At 46.0% G+C, this 19,151-nt stretch overlaps 1 protein-coding gene across 6 annotated transcripts in view; it reads left to right on the plus strand.

The window, feature by feature from the left end:
- The window catches only part of LOC138154205 (alpha-enolase-like), a 37,507-nt gene extending 20,954 nt beyond the window's left edge, over window positions 1–16,553 (plus strand). For 4 of the 6 annotated variants that reach the window (XM_069078760.1, XM_069078762.1, XM_069078761.1 and 1 more), the window contains 9 exons: window positions 1,151–1,209; window positions 4,665–4,734; window positions 8,704–8,837; window positions 9,129–9,351; window positions 10,258–10,455; window positions 11,207–11,408; window positions 12,459–12,567; window positions 12,938–12,996; window positions 16,327–16,553. In XM_069078760.1, coding sequence (XP_068934861.1) covers window positions 1,151–1,209; window positions 4,665–4,734; window positions 8,704–8,837; window positions 9,129–9,351; window positions 10,258–10,455; window positions 11,207–11,408; window positions 12,459–12,567; window positions 12,938–12,996; window positions 16,327–16,465 — 1,193 coding nt within the window. In that variant the 3' untranslated portion in view covers window positions 16,466–16,553. The remainder of the gene's footprint in view (window positions 1–1,150; window positions 1,210–4,664; window positions 4,735–8,703; window positions 8,838–9,128; window positions 9,352–10,257; window positions 10,456–11,206; window positions 11,409–12,458; window positions 12,568–12,937; window positions 12,997–16,326) is intronic. The other 2 variants (XM_069078765.1, XM_069078764.1) reach the window with 2 other exon arrangements.
- The last annotated feature ends 2,598 nt before the right edge of the window (window positions 16,554–19,151 follow it).

Here is a 19,151-nt window from a genome sequence, read left to right on the forward strand (position 1 = left end):
GGAAATCTGTGATCAGAAAAGACCAGTTATGTGGCAAAAATGAGACAAAAGGTGGGCATCCTGACACTGTTAGCCTCTGCTAAGAAGGCAGCTGCCCAAGTGAAACAGTGAACTGTTACTCAAAGAAGAGCAGGGGTACATGGAGGTCACCATCTAGTCTTTGCCTGAAGACTTCCAGTAAGGCATAGCCGGCTCCCTCCTGAAGCAGCCCAGTCCACTTTTGTACAGCTGTAATGGTTACCTCCCCTAAATTTGCCTCTCTGTTCTACCCTCTGGGCCCAGGTAGAATTAAGCTCCCTTCTCTACATGACAACCCATTGGATACTTGAGGACAGCTAGCATGACTCCTCTTCTACCTCTTTCTCCAAACTGGGCTTCCTAGGACTTTGCAGAGACAGATATGATATGGGTAGAGATGAGCCAGGTAGCCAGAGGAGAGAATTTTTGCCTCCACACAGTGACTGAATCACAGGGAGAGGGGAAGCAAACAGCTCTGGTTAAATGAGATTTGGTGATTTGGCCTTCCTACCTAGACATGACTATGACTCCGGTGTGTCATCCCTTCCTCATCCCAGAATAATCGTCTGATTGTGCATCAGACACCTGTGAGCCCTGCCCCTGGTACCTCTGGCACCAAGAGCTCCTGAAACTGTCTCTACTCCAAATCATAAGGGTGGGTTCCCTTTAGACCCCTGAGCATCTTTGCTTTTCAATGTCTCTCCATTGCCTTGTGCCTTGTACAATGTCTCCTGAGCATGATTTCTTTTCCTTTTTCACTTTTTTTCCTTCTCTGACAACATCCACTCTTCCCAGGTGTCTCCAGAATCATTAAATTTGCTGATGAGTTCCAGACAACTACTTGGACCCAGCCTAGGGAATGGTCTTTGTAGTCTAGGTGGAGGGAACATTTCTGGAAATTAACCTGCAGAAAGGCCTTACAAGAGCGTGGCCTTTGTTTGGTTTTAACCCCTTTGCATCCGTAGGTGAAAGCACCCAGATTAGGCAGGAAAGCCCAGAAGATCCAGGGGGAAAAGAGAGGTGGGAATTTCAAGGTGTCACTACAGAGCTTGCCTGCTCATGTTCACCCCAACTCTAGAGCTTCCTTTGGTGCACTTACATACTGATGTCAGTGATTTCATCTCCTTATCAGGTGTCTCAAAAGCTGTTGAGTGTATCAACCAAACTATTGCCCCAGCCCTGATTGACGAGGTAGGAACCTTTCTTATTTTAACTAATACATAATAATGTAATTAATTGGAGTAGTTCCAAATCCCTCTAGTTTCCTTCTGGCTTAAAAAAAAAAAAACTTTTCAAAGGAGCTGGAAAAATTAGCAGATTTTGAATCCCTGAGAATGATTTAGCCTTCTCTGACCTATTAGGTCCTTTTAATATTGAAATGGGAGGATCTCTGAAAAAGATCTGACACTAATGTCTGAGTGGCGATCCATCTACCTTCTGGAGACTTTGAGCATCAGTTGAAATTATTGGGGGGGAAGAGCTATGAAAATCTCTCTCTGTGTCTCTGTCTCTGTGTCACACACACACTTTCTCTCTCAAGCAGAGGAGGGGACCTGGAGTCGTTGTCTTATCGTGGTTCACTTGACATTTTTATCAATGCATTGAATGGATAATGGTAGAGACAGCATCTGATAGATGACCCGAATGCTCACCCAGTGAGTGACAATCAGTATAAAAAAGTATCTGAACAGGCTAGACCAGAGATGTCAAACATGCAGCCTGCAACAGATTAAAATAAATTAGGGAAGATTGAACAAAATAAAATCCAATGAAACATACATAACATTACACTTTAAAAGAGATTCTTATGAATGAATTAATGGCCCCCGTTTCTGTTTAGAGTTTGACACCACTGGGCTAGACCATTGGACTGATGAAATGTAATTTAGATTTAATAGGGATAGATATAAAGTCTTTTACTTGGGGTCAAAGTCTCAAGATGAAGGAAGAATAGTAAGACAAGAGTTTGCCTAGAAAAGACCCTAAGGGTTTTTTTTCCTTTCCCTACAAGCTCCCTTGGAGTTGTCAGTAGGACAGGACTAGTAGCAAAGCCCAGGGCCACCCCTTTCCCTGGGCCCCCACAGTGCACTCCCCACCGCTGGAGTGCACCCCCTGGAATCCCAGCTCACACCAGGGCTTCCTCAGAGGCCACCCCCCCCCCCCACAAGAGGCCTTTGGCTGCTAATGTTTCCGCAGCGAAATGATATTGATATCATTTTGCCAGTATTTTGTGTAGAGTTACACGTCTGGACATTCCTCTTCCAGTTGAATACAAACTAAGGGTTTCTCTTTTGTCTGTATCATCAGCCTCCAGAAGCCATGCTTGTTCAGTTGGGCTTGGCCTACAGGGCTGTGGTCACACCTAGCTAGTGAAAAGGGCAGAATTTGAACCTAGGTCCTCGGTTCCCACCCCCAGGGCTCTTTCCTTCCGTGCTCTGCCCTCTACAGACCCCATCGAGTGCACTGCAATCAGCTCTGGGCACTGTGGGTTAGGGGGACATGGGTGATTATGCTGGAGATTGTTCTGAGGAGAGGAGTCAAGAGTTAATGCTGTGTGAGGAGAATTTGAGGGAACCTTAGGGTGTTTAGCCTGAAGAAGGGAAAACTCCAAGGAACAGGACCTCCAAGTACTTAGAAGGCCATCTCACTCATCTGTTCTGTTTGGCCCAGAGGGCAGAATTCCGTTTAGCAAGCATTGACTAAAGTGCCATTCTAGGCTTGGTGCTGGGCACACAAAGATAGAAGAGGCACACTTCGGATCCTCTGAGAGCTTACACTCTCCTGACTGGAGTAGAAGTTGCAAAAAGATCATTTGAGGCTTGATGCTAGAAACCTTAGTGACTTATGAGAATGGGGCTGCTTCCAGAGGGCCCTCGTGGAGCCCTCAGGAAAGGGATTCCAGTGGAGGCTGCCGAGGCATTGGGCGGTGGCGGCTCTGGCAGCCCGGGATTCTGGGTCTTTCTCTGAGCAATAGATTTACTATTTTAGGGCTTTAAAAAAAAAAAAAAAGGAAAAAATTCCCATCTGAGCCAAAGACACAGTTTCCCTTTTACCTTATTCCTTGAGGACAAGGTTTCATCAAGCCTTTGTTGTTTAGTCTTCCTGACTTACCTGACTCATCTTAGGAATTGATTTAGCTTTGATATTCATGGATGGATGGATGGATATTGTGTTCATTCATTTCAATCATGTCTGACTCTTCATGTCCCCATTTGGGGTTTTCTTGACAAAGATTCTGGAATAATTTGCCATTTCCTTCTGCGGCTCATTTTACAGATGAGAAAACTGAGGCAAACAGGGTTAAGTGACTTGCCAAGGGTCACATAGCTAGTAAGTATCTGAAGCCAGAGCTAGACTTAGGAAGATGAGCCTTCCTGACTCCAGGCCTGAAACTCTATGCAATATGTCCATAGCAAGCCTTGCAGCCTTAATATTTACTTTGGGAGGCTGTTTCCTCCACTCTTGTAGCTCAAACCTTACATGATTTGCAGCTCCCAAAAAGACCTCTTGTTCCCTGCATTGCAGTGAATCCAAATCCTTAAGCCCAGTCCCCAGTTGAATGGCAGCTTTCTGAGGTCAGAGACTATTTTGTTTATATCTCCATACCCCCATTGTTTTCCACAGACCAGTGAGTAAATGTTTGCTGAATTAAATTGAATTGTTTCCCCCAATAAAAGCCCATGACCATGCCCTGGGAATAGGCTAAGTTGGCAAGAAAGGGCTTGGAAAATCCTAATTTTGCCAGTATTGATAATAATTAAAGATAAAAGGGTACTTGAAAAAATGTAAATGGCATGATCTTTTGCATATGTTGTGGTCCCAGTATGTAGAAGGATGAGAATAACTTTTTATTTACCAGTTGCTAGAAACTCGTTTCCAAGTGAGCTCAGCAGAGCTGGTGGAGCAGGTGGCCCTCAGGTACTGCCCTGGGAACCCCAGTGCTGAGAGGAAGGAGGATGAAAAAATCCTCTTGAAGCTGTAAACAGATTGAAGGCAAAGAGCTCAGTATGCTCCATTATTCTTTGATGTCCAGCAAGGTGCTATGTGCACGGCTGTTCAGTGTTTAGTGACTTCTTCATTGCTGACAGAGGCAGCCTGATAATAATGAACAGTGGCGAGCTTGGAATTAGGATGACCTGGGTTCAGATCCAGCCTCAGACACTTGCTGGCCTTGGGAGCCCAGGCACATCAGCCTAGCTCTGTGCCTCAAGCAGCTTCCTACTGAGTCGTGAAGGGCTCGAGGTCTAAACTGGGGGGTGGAGGGAGTGCCTGGCACTGCCTTACATTCACAGAGATCATCCTGACAATGCTTGATGATTTATCAGATGCTGCCTTAGTAGAGAGAAGGAAAATTGTGACAAGAAATCCAGTCCTGTGCATCTCTGTCACCCTGAGCCATCATGCTAACATCAGATGCAGGAGTACACAGCGTCTCATGTGCCATATTTTCAGTGAATATTTTCATGAACTAATTAATGAACTTATTGGCTTCTCAGCCTCTTAGATTCTTTTCCTTAAGCCTAATCACACATGTGTCAGCTGATCACTGATTAACAATTCCAAAGGGACCCCAGCCAAAGATTAGCAGGCTGCAGTCCTGGGAGGTCTTGTCTTCCCTATAGCTCCCCTCTGTTCTGCCTTTACAGCAACTTAGTGTCGTGGATCAGGAGAAAATCGACCAACTGATGTTGAGCATGGACGGCACCCAGAATAAAAGTGAGTCAGTAACACGGAAATGAGAAGTCAAGTCAGCATGCATTTGTGAAACACCTACTGTGTGCTGAGCTGTGGGGATGTACAGACAGTCCCCGCCCTCCAGGAGCCCACGGCCTAATGGCCACAGCAGCCGTGCACAAACCAGATAGAGACGGTGCTGATGGGAAATTATGGAATGGCTTCTTGCAGAAGGTGGGGTCAGGGAAACCTGCAAGAGGGACCTGGAGGACAGGCTGGAGCAGGGGCCTCAAGGAGGCCAGAGAATCTCCTGATGGAATCTCCTTGAGAAAAAGATGCATGGGGTGGCTAGGTGGTATAGTGAATAGAGCACTGGCCCTGGAGTCAGGAGGACCTGAGTTCAAATACGGCTTCAGACACTTAACACAAAAAACTACCTGTGTGACCTTGGGCAAGTCACTTAATCCCAATTGCCCTCCAAGAAAAAAAGGGGAAAGAGAAAAAGATGCATGTCTTTGCATAGTATGAAGGGGAATAAGGGGACTTCCCGACATTCCTTCTAGTTTGAAAAAACAGTTTGGATTCTTTTGTGCCTGGTGGTCCTCTCCAGCAGTAGCCATAAAGAAATCTTTGGGTTTTGACAATTTTGGGGACCTGGCAGCCAGGTTAGATAGCACCAGCCCTGGAGTTGGGAAGACTCATCTTCTGAGTTCAAATCCAGCCTCAGACACTTCTAGCTGGGTGACCTTGGGCAAGTCACTTCCCCCTGTTTGCCTCAGTTTCTTCATCTGTAAAATGAGCTGGAGATGAAAATGGCAAATCGATCCAGTATCTCTGCCAAGAAAACCCCAAATAAGGTCATGGAGAGTCTGACACAACTGAAAATGCCTGAAGGAATGAAGAAGGGTTCCGTTGCCCAGAGTGGTTGTCCAGGAGCCCCTTGCTGTATGGGGGTCCTTTCCTGTATTTAGGTAGCACTTAACAGGTTCAGAATGGAATTTGCTTTCCTTTGTATCCCAGAAATGTACACAATCTGAGAGATAGTGGGACAAAAGATACTCCTGCTGCTCAGCCTTTGGGAGCTCAGCTTTCCCTCTTCCCCCCTTCCCTGGACCTGCAGTGCACCCTTCAGGCTGCAGGCCTCCTTCCCAGCCCTCACACCCAGGATGTCTCCCTCAGGTGTATTTATCTGTTTATAGATTGTATTCTGCCCTGCCCCCACTTCTGGGAGAGCTAAGCAATTTAGAGTCACCAGGATTCTCCTTCTCCCTCTCCCTCCCCTCTCTCTCTCTCCTCTCTCTCTCTCTCTCTTGTCTCCTCTCTCTCTCTCTGTCTCCTCTCTCTCTCTTGTCTCCTCTCTCTCTCCCTCTCCCTCTCTCCCTCTCCTCTCTCTATTGTCTCCTCTCTCCCTTTCTCTCTCTCTCTCCCTTTCTCTCTCTCTCTCTCTCTCTCTCTCTCTCTCTCTCTCTCACTCTCTTTCTCTTTCTCTCTTTCCCTCTCCCTTCTCTCTCTCCTCTCTCTCTTCCTGTCTCCTCTCCTCTCTCTCTGTCTCCCTCTCCCTTCTTTCTCTGTCTCTCTCTCTGTCTCTCTCTCCAACTCTCTCCCTCTCTCCCTCCCTCTCTCCATCTCTCTCCTTCTCTCCCTCCCTCCTTCTTTCTGTCTCTCTGTCCCCCTCCCCCTCCCTTTTCCCCTACTCTCCCTCTTACCTTCCCCCTCCCTATCCCTCTCCCTCTACAGTAGCTAGCTCAGTACTTTGTACATAGTCGTTACTTAATAAATCTTGTTTGCTGAATTCAATTGGATTTGCCCTGACAAGGATTGCAGAACGATAGAGGAAAAGGTTTGCTATGGGAAATAGCCAATGTGTGTTTCATGGTTTAGAATCCTTGGTTGTAGAATTTGCTAAAGCTGAAATTCAAATCCCATTCCCTTGGCTGAGGAAATCAACGGAAAGTGTCATCTTCCTCCTCCTGTTTAGAACTCTCCCTGCCCAAATAGGAGATGGCTTGTGTTTCTGATTGGCAGACTGTTAAAAAAATTTTTTTTAATTTAAAAAAAGGCTGTGATGAAACCAGTGGATATGTAAGCTAAATTGGTTTTTAAAAGTAAAAAAACAGAAGGGCCCCCAAAGCCTGACATCCCAATTCCAAAAGAATTAGGAATCTTTAAGCTGCAGACACCTTCAAAGACCTCCCAACATTTTCTTTGTGCAAGAAATGAACTAATTAATGGACTTGCTGGCTTCTTCCTCTTAGATGTTTTTCTTAAGCCCAATCACATGTTTGTGTCAGCTGATCACTGATTCTGAAGCAACAGCCAGCCAAAGATTGGCTCACTGACTGCAAGCTGCATCCTAGGGGTCTTGTCTTCCCTACAGCTCCCCTCTCTTCTACCTTCCAGAAACTTAGGCCCCTTCTAAGCTGGGCCGAATCCCTCTTCTCTCTTAAAGCCCGTTTTGAACATCACTTCCTCTGGAATCCTTTACTGAGCCACCAGGGGCTTTGCCTTCAGACTTCCTGTAGCTCTTTACTTTGTCCCTCTGATGTCTCTTACCACCATCTGTGGGGCTGCCATGCCTAACTAAACTGTAAGTATCTTGAGGACAGAGATTCTGCAAATCTTTTTATCTTCCCCCAGCCCAACACACACAGTGGTGCTGTGTACAAGAGTACGCATTCAATAAATGTTTATTGGCTTATATTGTGCTTTCTAGAGGTCCGTAGTTAACAGATTGCACATTTTCATTCTGTGTTTGGAATTGTGCTTTAAAAAAAAGTCCGCACCCTTTGACCCAGAGATTCTATTGCTAGGTACAGACCATGAGGAAAGAAAGATCTGGTATATACTCAAATATTCATAGCAGCGCTCTTTCTGAGGTCAAAGAATTGGGATCAAAGTAGATGGGTTGGCCGCTAGGTGGCGCCATAGTGCACAGAGTGCTGGACCTGAAGTCGGGGAGACTCCTCTTCCCCAGTTCAAATCTGGCCTCAGACTCTTACTACCAGGGTGATTCTGGACAAGCCACTTCACCCCATTTGCCTCAGTTTCCTCATCTGTAAAATGAACCGGAGAGAGAAATGGCCAACCACTCCAGGATCTTTGCCAAGAAAACCCCAAATCGGGTCACAAAGAGTCAGACAGGACTGAAATGAAGGAACAGGTGCATTGCCTGTTGATAAAGAAAAGATAAACTGTGGTACGTAAATGCCACTGTTGCTTCCCTATCTTAAACATTATAGATATGATGAATATAGAAAAGCATGGAAAGGCTCATTTGGACTTGATACAGAAGGGAGTAAGCAGAAGCACAAATACAACATGCACGATTGACTACCTCCAAAGAACACAACACTGGCTAATAAAGTATGATGACCAGGGTTGGCCTTGAGGGAGAGATAAGAAAATTCTTTACAGAACTGGGAGGAGCTAACTTGTTGCCTGGACTGTCAAACTCAATTGATGTATTGGTTTTTTTGTTTCAGTTGTGTCCTGACTTTTCATGACCCTTTTTGGAGTTTTCTTGGCAAAGACATCGGAAGGGTTTGCCATTTTCCTCTCCAGATTATTTTACAGATGAGGAAACTGAGGCAAACAGGGTTAAGTGACTTGCCCAGGGTTACACAGCTAGTAAATGTCTGAGGCTGGATATTAAATCCTCCAGGCCAAATTGCTTGTTTCTCTCTTTTTATTCTTTGTTACAAGAAAGGAGCTCACTGGGAAGGAGGGGGAAGGAAGCAGGGAAGAAAATATTTGGGACTGAAGGTGATATAAAAGGCAAAGATAGCAACACAGATTTACTTTGTTTAAATGGAGATTTTTTGGGGGGGAAGAACTACTGTATTCTCCCAGAAACATTTTTCAAGGTCACTGTTAGAGACCACATGCTGAATAGATCTTTGTTGTTATTGTGTGGTATCTCATATGTTAAAAAGTGGCAACAGAAAAGAAAATAGAAATTAGACAGATGATCTTTAAAGAAATATCTTTAACAGCTCTCTTGTCCTGTTTCAGGTAAATTTGGTGCAAATGCCATACTTGGAGTGTCTCTGGCTGTTTGCAAGGCTGGAGCTGCTGAGAGAGGTGTCCCCTTGTACCGCCACATTGCTGACCTTGCTTGTAAAGAAGAGATCATTCTGCCTGTACCAGTAGGTTTCTTGTTTAAACCTCTCTAGCTTAGGGCCTCTAAATTCTGTCTGGGCTATGGGAAACTAAGACCTTCAGAGGCCTGACGATTTCTGCTTCAAAAGGAAATCAGTCCATGAGGTACTGATAGCAGTCACTATAAGGGAACATCTCTGTGGCTTGATGGGAGACTTAGACTGGGTGAGAGCTTTTCATCTAGACAGTCTGTGCCTTAATGGAGCTGGCCCGGAGCAGCAGAGCTCCCAGACAAGTCTCCATCACACACCGTACTCACTGTCCCTCTTCCTCCCCAGGCCTTCAACGTGATCAATGGTGGCTCCCACGCTGGTAACAACCTGGCCATGCAGGAGTTCATGATCCTCCCCATAGGAGCCGAGAGCTTCAGCGAGGCCATGCGCATTGGATCTGAGGTCTACCACAACCTGAAGAGTGTGATTAAGCAGAAATATGGACAGGACGCCACCAATGTGGGGGATGAGGGCGGCTTTGCTCCGAACATCCTGGAGAGTAAAGAAGGTAAAAACCTGGAATGGAACGAGCTGACTCAGTGGATTTTGGCCCTTGGGGTCCGGGGGCATTTTTCCAAGAGGGTTTTTAAGTCAGAATCTCGCCTTTTCCTGCTCCAGGGTCAGCCCTCTGCTGGGTTCTTTCAATTATTCCTTCAATGACAAAAACAAAACAGGAAAGAATCCTAATACATTGTACTTTATTCTTCCTCACATAGCTAGATGCACCTAAATACCAGCTAGTCTGATTGTTTCCCTAAATGAAACTGACTGTGTGCTTTGAGCCCTTTTGCACCTGGAAAGGTCTGAAATCAGTAATGTTCAGGAAAGGGTACGTGGTTCAGAACCATGAGTTCTTTGTAACTTTCCTCCAGTTATTTTGGTTAATTAAGCCTCAGTAGTCCTTGAGTAATTAAGCACAACTAAATGAAGTTCCCTTGACAGTGGGAGACTTTCCTTTAGAAGGCACCCGCTTTCTGTGGTGTCTGTGTTTGATGACGAGGTTAGAGGCCCTTCCAGTTCAGGCCTCCATCTCTACGGACCATACACTTGTGCTGAGATTCTCAGCTGCTGCTTCCGTTTAAACTTTGCTTCTGTGAAAGGCCTCATCTCAGCTGCCTACTGGAACTGTAGCCTGGCCAACAGACCTGCCCCAGACACGAAATCTGGGCTGCTTGTCAGTGGGAAGACCCCATCTTAATGATCAGACCACATTTCCCACTGCATGACCTCATTCAGAGGGCTGGGCCACTGTCATCCTCCAGGCTGGGGAGAGCAAAGGGAGCCAAAGCCTGGCCCCAGACAGATTATGGAGAGAGACTCTCTTCCTTTCCTGGCTTGATTGACCATTCCTCCAGCACAGCTGATGGTCCTACTCTTCCCTCACTCTTGCCGCTGTTGCCACCATGTCTTCCAGCTCTCGAACTGCTGAAAGAAGCGATTGCTAAGGCTGGCTACACAGAGCAAGTTGTCATTGGCATGGACGTGGCCGCCTCGGAGTTCTACAGGGATGGCAAGTACGACCTAGAGTTCAAGCTTCCCGAGGACCCCAGCAGACGTATCACTTCAGAGGATCTGAGCAGCCTGTACAAGACTTTAATCCAGGATTACCCAGGTGAGGCCTCACTTAGGAGAGGGAAGGGCAGAACTGGAGATCCAGCTCTCAGGGTTCTTCAGTAGCAGCTCAGTCCATGGCCACAGGAGCTGTGGGAACCAGGAGCCCTCGACGTGGTCCATGCACAAGTGCCGAGTCCACTCACGGCCTTCCCCCAGAGTTGCGGAGGGAGTCTTTGGGGCACTCTCATTGAAACCCTGGGATTCCAGGGATCTCCAAGGCAATATAACTCTTCTTTCTAACTTCCTCTCAGTACTTGGAGGCAGCTAGGGGGCACAGTGGGCACAGGCTGGGCCTGGAGTCAGGAAGACCTGAGTTCAAATCCAGCCTCAGTTACTCACTAGCTGTGTCACCCTGGACAAGTCACTCAACCCCATTTGCCTCAATTTCCTCATCTGTAAAATAGGGATAATAGTAGCACCTACTTAGTAGGGTTGTTTTGAGGATCAAATGAGGTAATGTTGGTAAAAAGTGCTTAGCAGAGCACCTAGCACATAGTAGGCATTAAGCATATACATATTTATTCCCTTCCCTTTTCCCATTCCTTCTTTCCCCCTGCTTTTATACATAAAGCAACACAGATTGATTGGAAGGTTTCTTATCCCAAAATTCCAAGTTGTCTCTTGTGTCCTGATAGAGGACTAAATCATCAGAGAAACTTGGGTTTATTGGCCTAAACTTAAGTGAGAAGCTATTGGAATTGAGCAATGTCAGTATGCCCCATTCATGTTTCATCTTCTCCTTCCCTTAGTGGTGTCTATTGAAGATCCCTTTGACCAGGACGATTGGCCATCTTGGAAGGATTTCACTGCTTCTGTGGACATCCAGGTGGTAGGGGATGACCTCACCGTGACCAATCCTGTGCGCATCAAAAAGGCCATCAAGGAAAAAGCCTGCAACTGCCTCCTGCTCAAAGTGAACCAGATTGGCACTGTCACAGAATCGATCCAGGCGTAAGTCCTCTGGCAAGGGTGGGAGCTGGCTAAATGTGCTGAGCCTGGAGCCAGCTGGGACAGTCCTGCTGTTCTTAGACCTGGGCCTCACAGGGCCAGCTTTGAGGAAACAGTGGTGGACGTTGAAGTGGTAGCAGGACAGAGGCTATGGGAACAAGTAATTAGGATCCTTGACTAAGATCCTTTCTAAGAGCCATTGGTGACTCCTCTGTGATCCTAGCCAAGGGGTGAGAAATGGTCTGATGGACTTGGGGTCAGGAATACTCTCTCAGTGAACTGAACTTTAAATAACGGAGAACTAAAGTGTGTACTTCCCAGAGCCTGCTTCACCATCCATCTGCTCTTTTGACTCATTTCTTCCCCCTACCAAGTCCTGCTGATTCTCCCTCCATCTGTCCTCTCCTCTCCATTGTCACTGCTGCTCCCTTAGGCTGGCCCTCATTACCATCTCCCTGGACATTCTCAGGAACCTTTTCACTCTCTACCCTCTTCAGGCCAGAGCCAACTAGACAGAGATCAGGCTACATCCTACTGATCAAAATTCTTCAGCAACTTTCTATAACTATCACATCAAGTCAAGATTCCTCCTCCTACCATTTAGGCCCTCCACAGTTTGGGGTCACTTGCCTGACCTTTCTGGTCTGAATTCTGTTGCTCATCAGGTCTTCTGTGCTTCAGCCAAACTGTCTCATGCAGTTCACTTTCACATTTCTGCATTTTTCCCTCATTCTTAACTCCTAGAGTGCCTTCCCTTCCCCCTCGCCTTCCCAGGTGCCAGATGTCACATAGTCTGTGAAGCCTTGCTTGATTTCCCCACAACTGCCCACTCAGCAGTGACCTAGAACTTTGGGACTCTCTTACAAACTTTCCTTATATCCTTTTCATTTTGGTTAGGTATCATATCCCACAGTAGCCTGGGATCCTTGGACTGACCTCAACTTTGTCTCCCCCCCCCCCCCCAGTGCCCAACACAGGTGCTTTGTATAAAGGGAGTGACTGGCTTCAGATGTCATCACATGTGTTCTCTGTCTTTTTTTGTGGGACATCTAGGTGCAGGATGGCCCAGTCTAGTGGGTGGGGAGTGATGGTTTCCCATCGTTCTGGGGAGACTGAAGATACCTTCATTGCAGACCTGGCAGTGGGTCTCTGCTCTGGACAGGTAAGGAAATGTTTTGTGCTGAAGGTACTCCTTGCATCCTCCCAGCCCCAGACTTCAGGGTGACTGAGTCGTAAGACATCCCAGACATCTTCTTGAAATGACAGTTACATTAAACCAAAGAGAGAAACCTCACATGATCAGCGTGTCTTGCCCTTACCTAGCCTAGCTGTGATCTCCCAGAAGGCCAGGATTTCCTAGCTTCTTTCCAATATGCCATTGGTGCCTCTTCTAGGCCTGGGCTTATCTTTAGAGTCTTAACAGTCATTCAGACCCTGAATGACCTGCCCCATCCTGCAGTCACATCCCACCTGCAGAGCCTTCCCACTCTGTGCTCAATTACAAGGATTCCTCCTGACTTGCTTTTTTCCAGATTAAGACTGGTGCCCCTTGCCGATCTGAGCGTCTGGCCAAGTATAACCAGCTTCTCAGGTGAGGGTTTTGGGAGCCTCTGAAGGAAAATCAACAAAGCTCTTCTTACATTGGTACTTAAATGTTTAAAAGTTTGTTACCTTACCCATGGGGGCACTCCCTCCAGTGATCCATCCCCCAGCCTCTCCCACTTCTTCCAGGGTGCCTCAGAGGGGATGCAGCACTGAACACTAGGCCTTGTCTCTGGGAGGATGGTGGGGTCCTAACCAGCAACAGGAAGTTCACCAGCCCTGGTGGCCTTTCCTTTTTAGAACAGAGGGATTGTAGCAGCAAACACCGCAGCGTCCCCAGGGTGTCTGCCAACGCAGGTTCTTAGATCTGCTTTGTTAAAGGAAAGCAACTCAAAATGGGTTAACAAGCTTACTTTAATCAGTCAGATATGTATCGTTTACCTAGTTCAGGGGAAAAAGTCAGCACCCCGAACTTCAGAGTATACAGACAGAATTAGCAAGACAGAAACAGATCAAGTAGACAGCTTGGGGGGCTCTCAACACCCGGCTTCCCAGAGTTTCATCTGATCAAATCACAGAACACTTCTCAAAGTGAGCCCCAAAACAAAGCTACACATCAGGGCTTATATAGCCTTCTCCTGGCTCAGAGAATGTAACAACCTTATTGACCCACTGGCCAATCAGAAAGTATCTGCTGAAAAACAAGCCTCCCATCCCAGGTTCCAGGTGCACTTTAGCCTAGGGGCAGGGAAGATCTTTAAAATTTCCATTCCCATTACAGGGATGTCTCAGAATCTTTTGTACCCTTATGTGAATGAAGAGGCATGATGCAGGGAAAACAGAACCTAGTTTATATACAGATTTGGTTTGGGGTCCAGCTCTGCTGATTAAGCAGCTGTGAACCCTGGGGAATCCCCATCATCTCGCTGTGGCTTTGGTGTTCCCCTGCAAAATGGGGGAAGATTAACCAGTCTCCAGAGTCCTACCCTGCTCTAAATTCTGTAATTTTACTGACATGCCTATTTGTAGTGCTGCCTTGATCACCAGGCACAAGGGTGGCAGGCACCTTGTCCCAAAGGACAGGATAGGACTTCGTTTTCTCCCCTGAATCCCTAGCTGTTAGAGCCCTCCATGGCCCATAGTATTGTGCTTCCATTTTGTACTTAATTATCTTTGTGTACAGGAGACCGAAAGCAGGCAGGTGAAGTGATTTACCCAAAATCACTATGGCACCTGGTGTATAACCACTCATGGCTGTGGGAGCCCAGTGAATTTCCTTCAGTTCAGCTGATTTGTACTTTTTCATATTCCTGTCCAAGAAAATTCTAACAGAATCTTAATATTGATCTGCTAGAGACTGCCTTGACCTAGGACTAAATTTCACGTCTCATTAATCTGCAAGGCTTCATTTATTTTTTTCTTCTTCCCTGAGGGGAACGGTGTAGCTGGGGCACACCACAGTGCAGAGCATGGGCCTCAGGGTGACATGAGTTCAAGCCCAGTCTCAGATTCTTGCTAGCTATAGGACCCTGGCCAAGTCACTTAACTTCTGTCTGCCTCAGTTTCCTCCTGGGTTGTTGTAAGGATCAGTATGATTGAGATCATAGCCCAGTGCCTGACCATTAGTAGGTGTTTAGTAAATGCTTACTGCCTTATTCCCCCAACTCCAGTTTTGAAAATCATTATGTAAAACAGCAGCTCTCCCATGTGTTCATCTTGTGACCTTCTGTCACAGCTTCCATGCCACTTTGCCCCAAATCATCCTTCCATCCTCAGAATGTGCCATTCTTTCCATAATGTGGAAAGCCTTTCTCTGGGGATGGGCCAGCCTCCCCTGATCCTCCTCACAGCTCCCCCACAGTAGTAGGTAGAGGTGAAGATTGTTATTCACACTTGACCCAGAAGAAATGCAGGCTGAGAGGGACAAAGAGACCCCTGGTCAGAATCCTCAAGTGCTGGTTCGTAGTAGGACTCCACCCTAGGAATTTAGATTCCAGATTCATCCCAGAGAGCACAAACAGCACTTTCCTTTGTTTTGTCTAGATTGGAAATGCTCATGTGCTAGGAGAGTCATGCCAGCCATTTATTATTATTCAGAACTATGTTCGATGCTTTGTTCTTCTTCTTGTTTAGTCATTTTTAGTCCAATTCTCCATGACTCCATTGGGGGTTTTCTTGGAAATATACTAGAGTGGTTTTCCATTTCCTTCTCCAGCTTATCTTACAGATGAGGAAACTGAGGCACACAGGATGAAGTGACTTGCCCAGGGTCACACAGCTAGTAAGTGTATGAGGCCAGATTTGAACTGAAGTCTTCCTGACTCCAAGCCCAGTGTTCTTATACACTGCATCACCCAGCTGCTGTCCTCATATATCAAATTCAGGGAACAGTCCAGGGGAGTAATGGGAATTCAAGCCAGAAGAGGAGTTTGGAGCCCAGTTATGGGGGGGCCTAAGTACTTCAGGATCAGAAGTTTCATACTTCTGACTGCTTCAGAAAGTTTTACTTTCTCTTGTAGGCAGTAGGGAGTCACTTAAGGTTTCTTAGCATGAGAGTGACATACTCTGTGTCTATTAGATTATTCTGGTAGCTGTGGGGTACACTAGAAGAATGGCTACAGACTAAGGAGCCAAAGATTGGGGCGACTTAGAGAGATGAGAAGATGGACATCGTGGGGTTCTGGGGAAGTCTGAGATGCAGCCACACCTGTGAGTGGCTGGGCTGGGATGGAAGTGGGGTGACATGAGCCGGTCGGTCACCTGGAAGGGCAGGATGTTTGGAAGGACATCAGTGTGAATATTGGAATTGTCAAGAATGAGAGCTGGGGTTGCAGGGAAGAGAACAGCAACCATCCCCCACCCCCACAGTGAGAAAGGAGAGGGAGTGACCATGCAGAGCCACAGAGGGCAGCACCAGTCTGGACAGGATGACTTCACTGGATGCTGGGGCACAGAGAGGGGGCCTCTGGCCCTCTGTCACAGGGGCTGTAGATTAGGAGGTGGCCGAGGGATGGGAAAATCAGGCCTAGTATGTTCTAAGAAGATTGTTTACCAATAAAGTTGTGCTATAGGAAGTTGCTGAGAACTATCATTATAGTGGGAGAGAAACTGGGCAGATTGTGAGTGGCCTCGGGGCTCGCCATACTCCCCAGCGCTTGGCCCTTCTTGATCCACGTGGGCTAGGGGCATGATTATAAGAACTCCTGCTGATCCCATTACACTTGAAGGTTTGTGACCCAACCCCCAGAGGAAGAAGTGGAGTGGCATCGTTTCCATTTTCCATCTCATGCACTGCCTGCTTGCTCCAGTCTCTAAGCAAGGAATTTGATGGCATTAGAATTTGACACATGATGGGTTTTACTCTTTCTGTTCTCCACAGAATTGAAGAACAGCTGGGCAGCCGGGCTAAATTCGCTGGTAGGAGCTTCAGAAAACCCGGTACAATTTGCCAGACTGATAGATCTCCCGCAGTCACCACCCTAGCAGTTTTTATGTGCCATGTCAGAAGCCATTGGTAACCCACGGGAAAGGCATGGCTGTATCTCTGGAGGGACAGGGTCCTACTGGGCTAATAAATCATCTTTCTACCCCTTTGTCATTGAACAAGTGTTTGGAGTGCTCATTCACACTCAGTATCACCTATGTAGAACTGCACTTGGGCAGGGATGAGGGACAGGAAGGGGTTGTGCTCATGGGTTGGAGATTAATTAATTGTATTGGGCAAGAGCCCAGTTTCAGAGCTGGGGAGGAATGACCCACAAGAATAACTGCAACAGAAGGCCATGATCTGGAATGCAGTGAAAAAACAGTTACTACTATGATTAAAAGGGCTTGAATATAGGAAACTGTTTCAACTCTGTTCAAATATCAAACACCTAGTACGCATCAGACACCATGTTGCACATACAAAGACAAAGTTGAAATAGTCCCTGCCCTCAAAGGGCTTACATTCTATTGCAAACAGAAGTGGGAGACAGTTGAGTTTCCTAAGACTAGATATCATCCAAGATGAAAACTGCCACCATCACCATTCAAGGGATCGGAGAAAGTAGATGTACTGCCTAGAATTGGGGAGTTGAAAAGGGACATAGAAAGGATCTTCTTCCCCCCCCAATTCATGTTCTGGATGAGACTGGACTCCCAAAAAGGTCCATAGTATGTGCAGGGTCACATGATTTAATAGCACCAGAGTACACCTTTATAAATACAACTAACAAAAAGTGAGAATGATGAGCAGTTGATAAGCCACATGAAAATGTTCGCTAATTAAAGAATTCAGGCTTCCACACTTGAGTAGCATGGACTATGGGAAACATTCTGGATCCAAGGACCTCAATTCAAATCCCACCTCAGCTAACCTATGACCTACAGGATGTTAGGCAAGTCACTTTTCCAGGCCTCTGTTTCCTCATCTGTAAAATGAAGAGGTTAGAATAGGTGATCTCTAAAACCCCATTCTAAATCTGTAACCTCATGTAACCTTAACTTAGGACCTCTCCATTTTTATGGAATAAGCTGTCCTATTTTACTGACATCCCAGATCCCCAGTGGAGGTGTAAGAAGTTATTACCTTCCAGAATGTAAACTGAGAGAGAGGAAGTTCACCTGGATGACTAAAACTGTTCTTCCAAAGAATCTTGGACTGTGTTCATTAAGAAAACAAAATTATAGTGGCTAATTGGCTCAGTGAGTGGGGACGGGCCCCAGAGTCAGGAGGACCCGAGTTCCGTTCTGGCCTCAGACGCTTAACACACACACACACACACACACACACACACACACACACACACACACACACACACAAAAGCTAGCCGTGTAACTTTGGGCAAGTTACTTAACCCCAATTGCCCTCCAAAAGGGAAAAAAAAATTAAAGTTCAAATAATCTTTATGTTCAGTCATAGCTCTCTACACAGATTGTTCAAAATTTTCCAGTATTACTTTTTTTGTCAGTGCCTAAGTACATTTTAAAATTCTCCACTGAAGTCCTCTGATGCTTCGTTGTAGTAAGGTTGTGACCCTGGGTTCATGAAGGCCATGCCAATGAAGCCAAAATTCAGACAGGTCTTGGCAGCCCATAAGACCCACATACAATCCTTTTCTCTTTCTACAATCCTAGTGGCAGAAGGGAATTGGGTGCTAAGAACCACACAATTCTTAACTCTGTTGGAAGAAATGAACCACATCCATATTGATATTCTAGCTATAAATGAAAGAATTTTGACCGGAAAATGCCTCAGCCAGTAAAAATATCTTGCCAGTCAGAGAGTACACCATATCAGAGTACAAATTCACCTGCATAACTTCAGAGCAGACTATGATAAAAGACTGAAATCTATCTCCTTACAACAGAGATGAGAAATAGCCAATCAGAAAATCAGCCTGCAAAGTGTAGTGTGGAAACCAGCTAAACTGCATCATTCTAAGAATCGTCTTCACGGTAATGGACATAAAAGGGAGACATCTCTGCTCCATGTGCCCAGTGATCAGTCTTCATCAGTGACAATACTGATACCCCTGTTCTTGAACCTGACTGCCTCAATACCCTGTTGACTGATGTGAGGACATTGTGCTGGCATTGAAGGAGATAAAGTCAGAAAGAGTGGTGGGACCTGACTGACCATCGAGGGAAACTGTGCTGGCTCTGATACCATTTCAAGGCAGACAGGAATGAATTTCCAAGACACTTCCAAAAGGGGAAAATTGTAAAAGAATGGATAAGATCACCAACCAAGAGACTTATTTTTTTACCTCTATAAACCTCTTATAAGAAAGTTATATTCATAAATACATTCTCCTTGCTGAAAAGAAGGAAAGCATCAGGCATTCATAGATGCCTTTCTCAGATTACATCTTAAGTTATTTGATCATAGGATTTCGAGTTCCAGTGGTGTGCAAATTACTTGGGACAAGCAACCATTTTAACATGGTTTTACTTGGTGTTGGCAAGGCCCATGGGTTTTTGATTTTGCTGACATTAGCCTAACTCAGCAATATGACCTAGACCAAAAAAACTGAATTGAGCTAGCCTCCCCACCTTTAATTAGTTCTCTATCAGCTGAGTGCTACCTTTTGGCCTATAAACACATTCCTTCCCTCTCTTTTGTCATGCTTTTCCTCCACAATCATTAAGAAGTGCTGTTTCCACCAAAGAAAGGGAAAAAAGCTGTAGCACATTTCAATGAGGATTGGAGATCTTACCTCA

This window comes from Petaurus breviceps, unplaced genomic scaffold (genome assembly GCF_028583685.1).
Source record: "Petaurus breviceps papuanus isolate PSGF00001 unplaced genomic scaffold, PetGlider_PUasm1.0 91041, whole genome shotgun sequence".
NCBI lineage: Eukaryota > Metazoa > Chordata > Mammalia > Diprotodontia > Petauridae > Petaurus > Petaurus breviceps.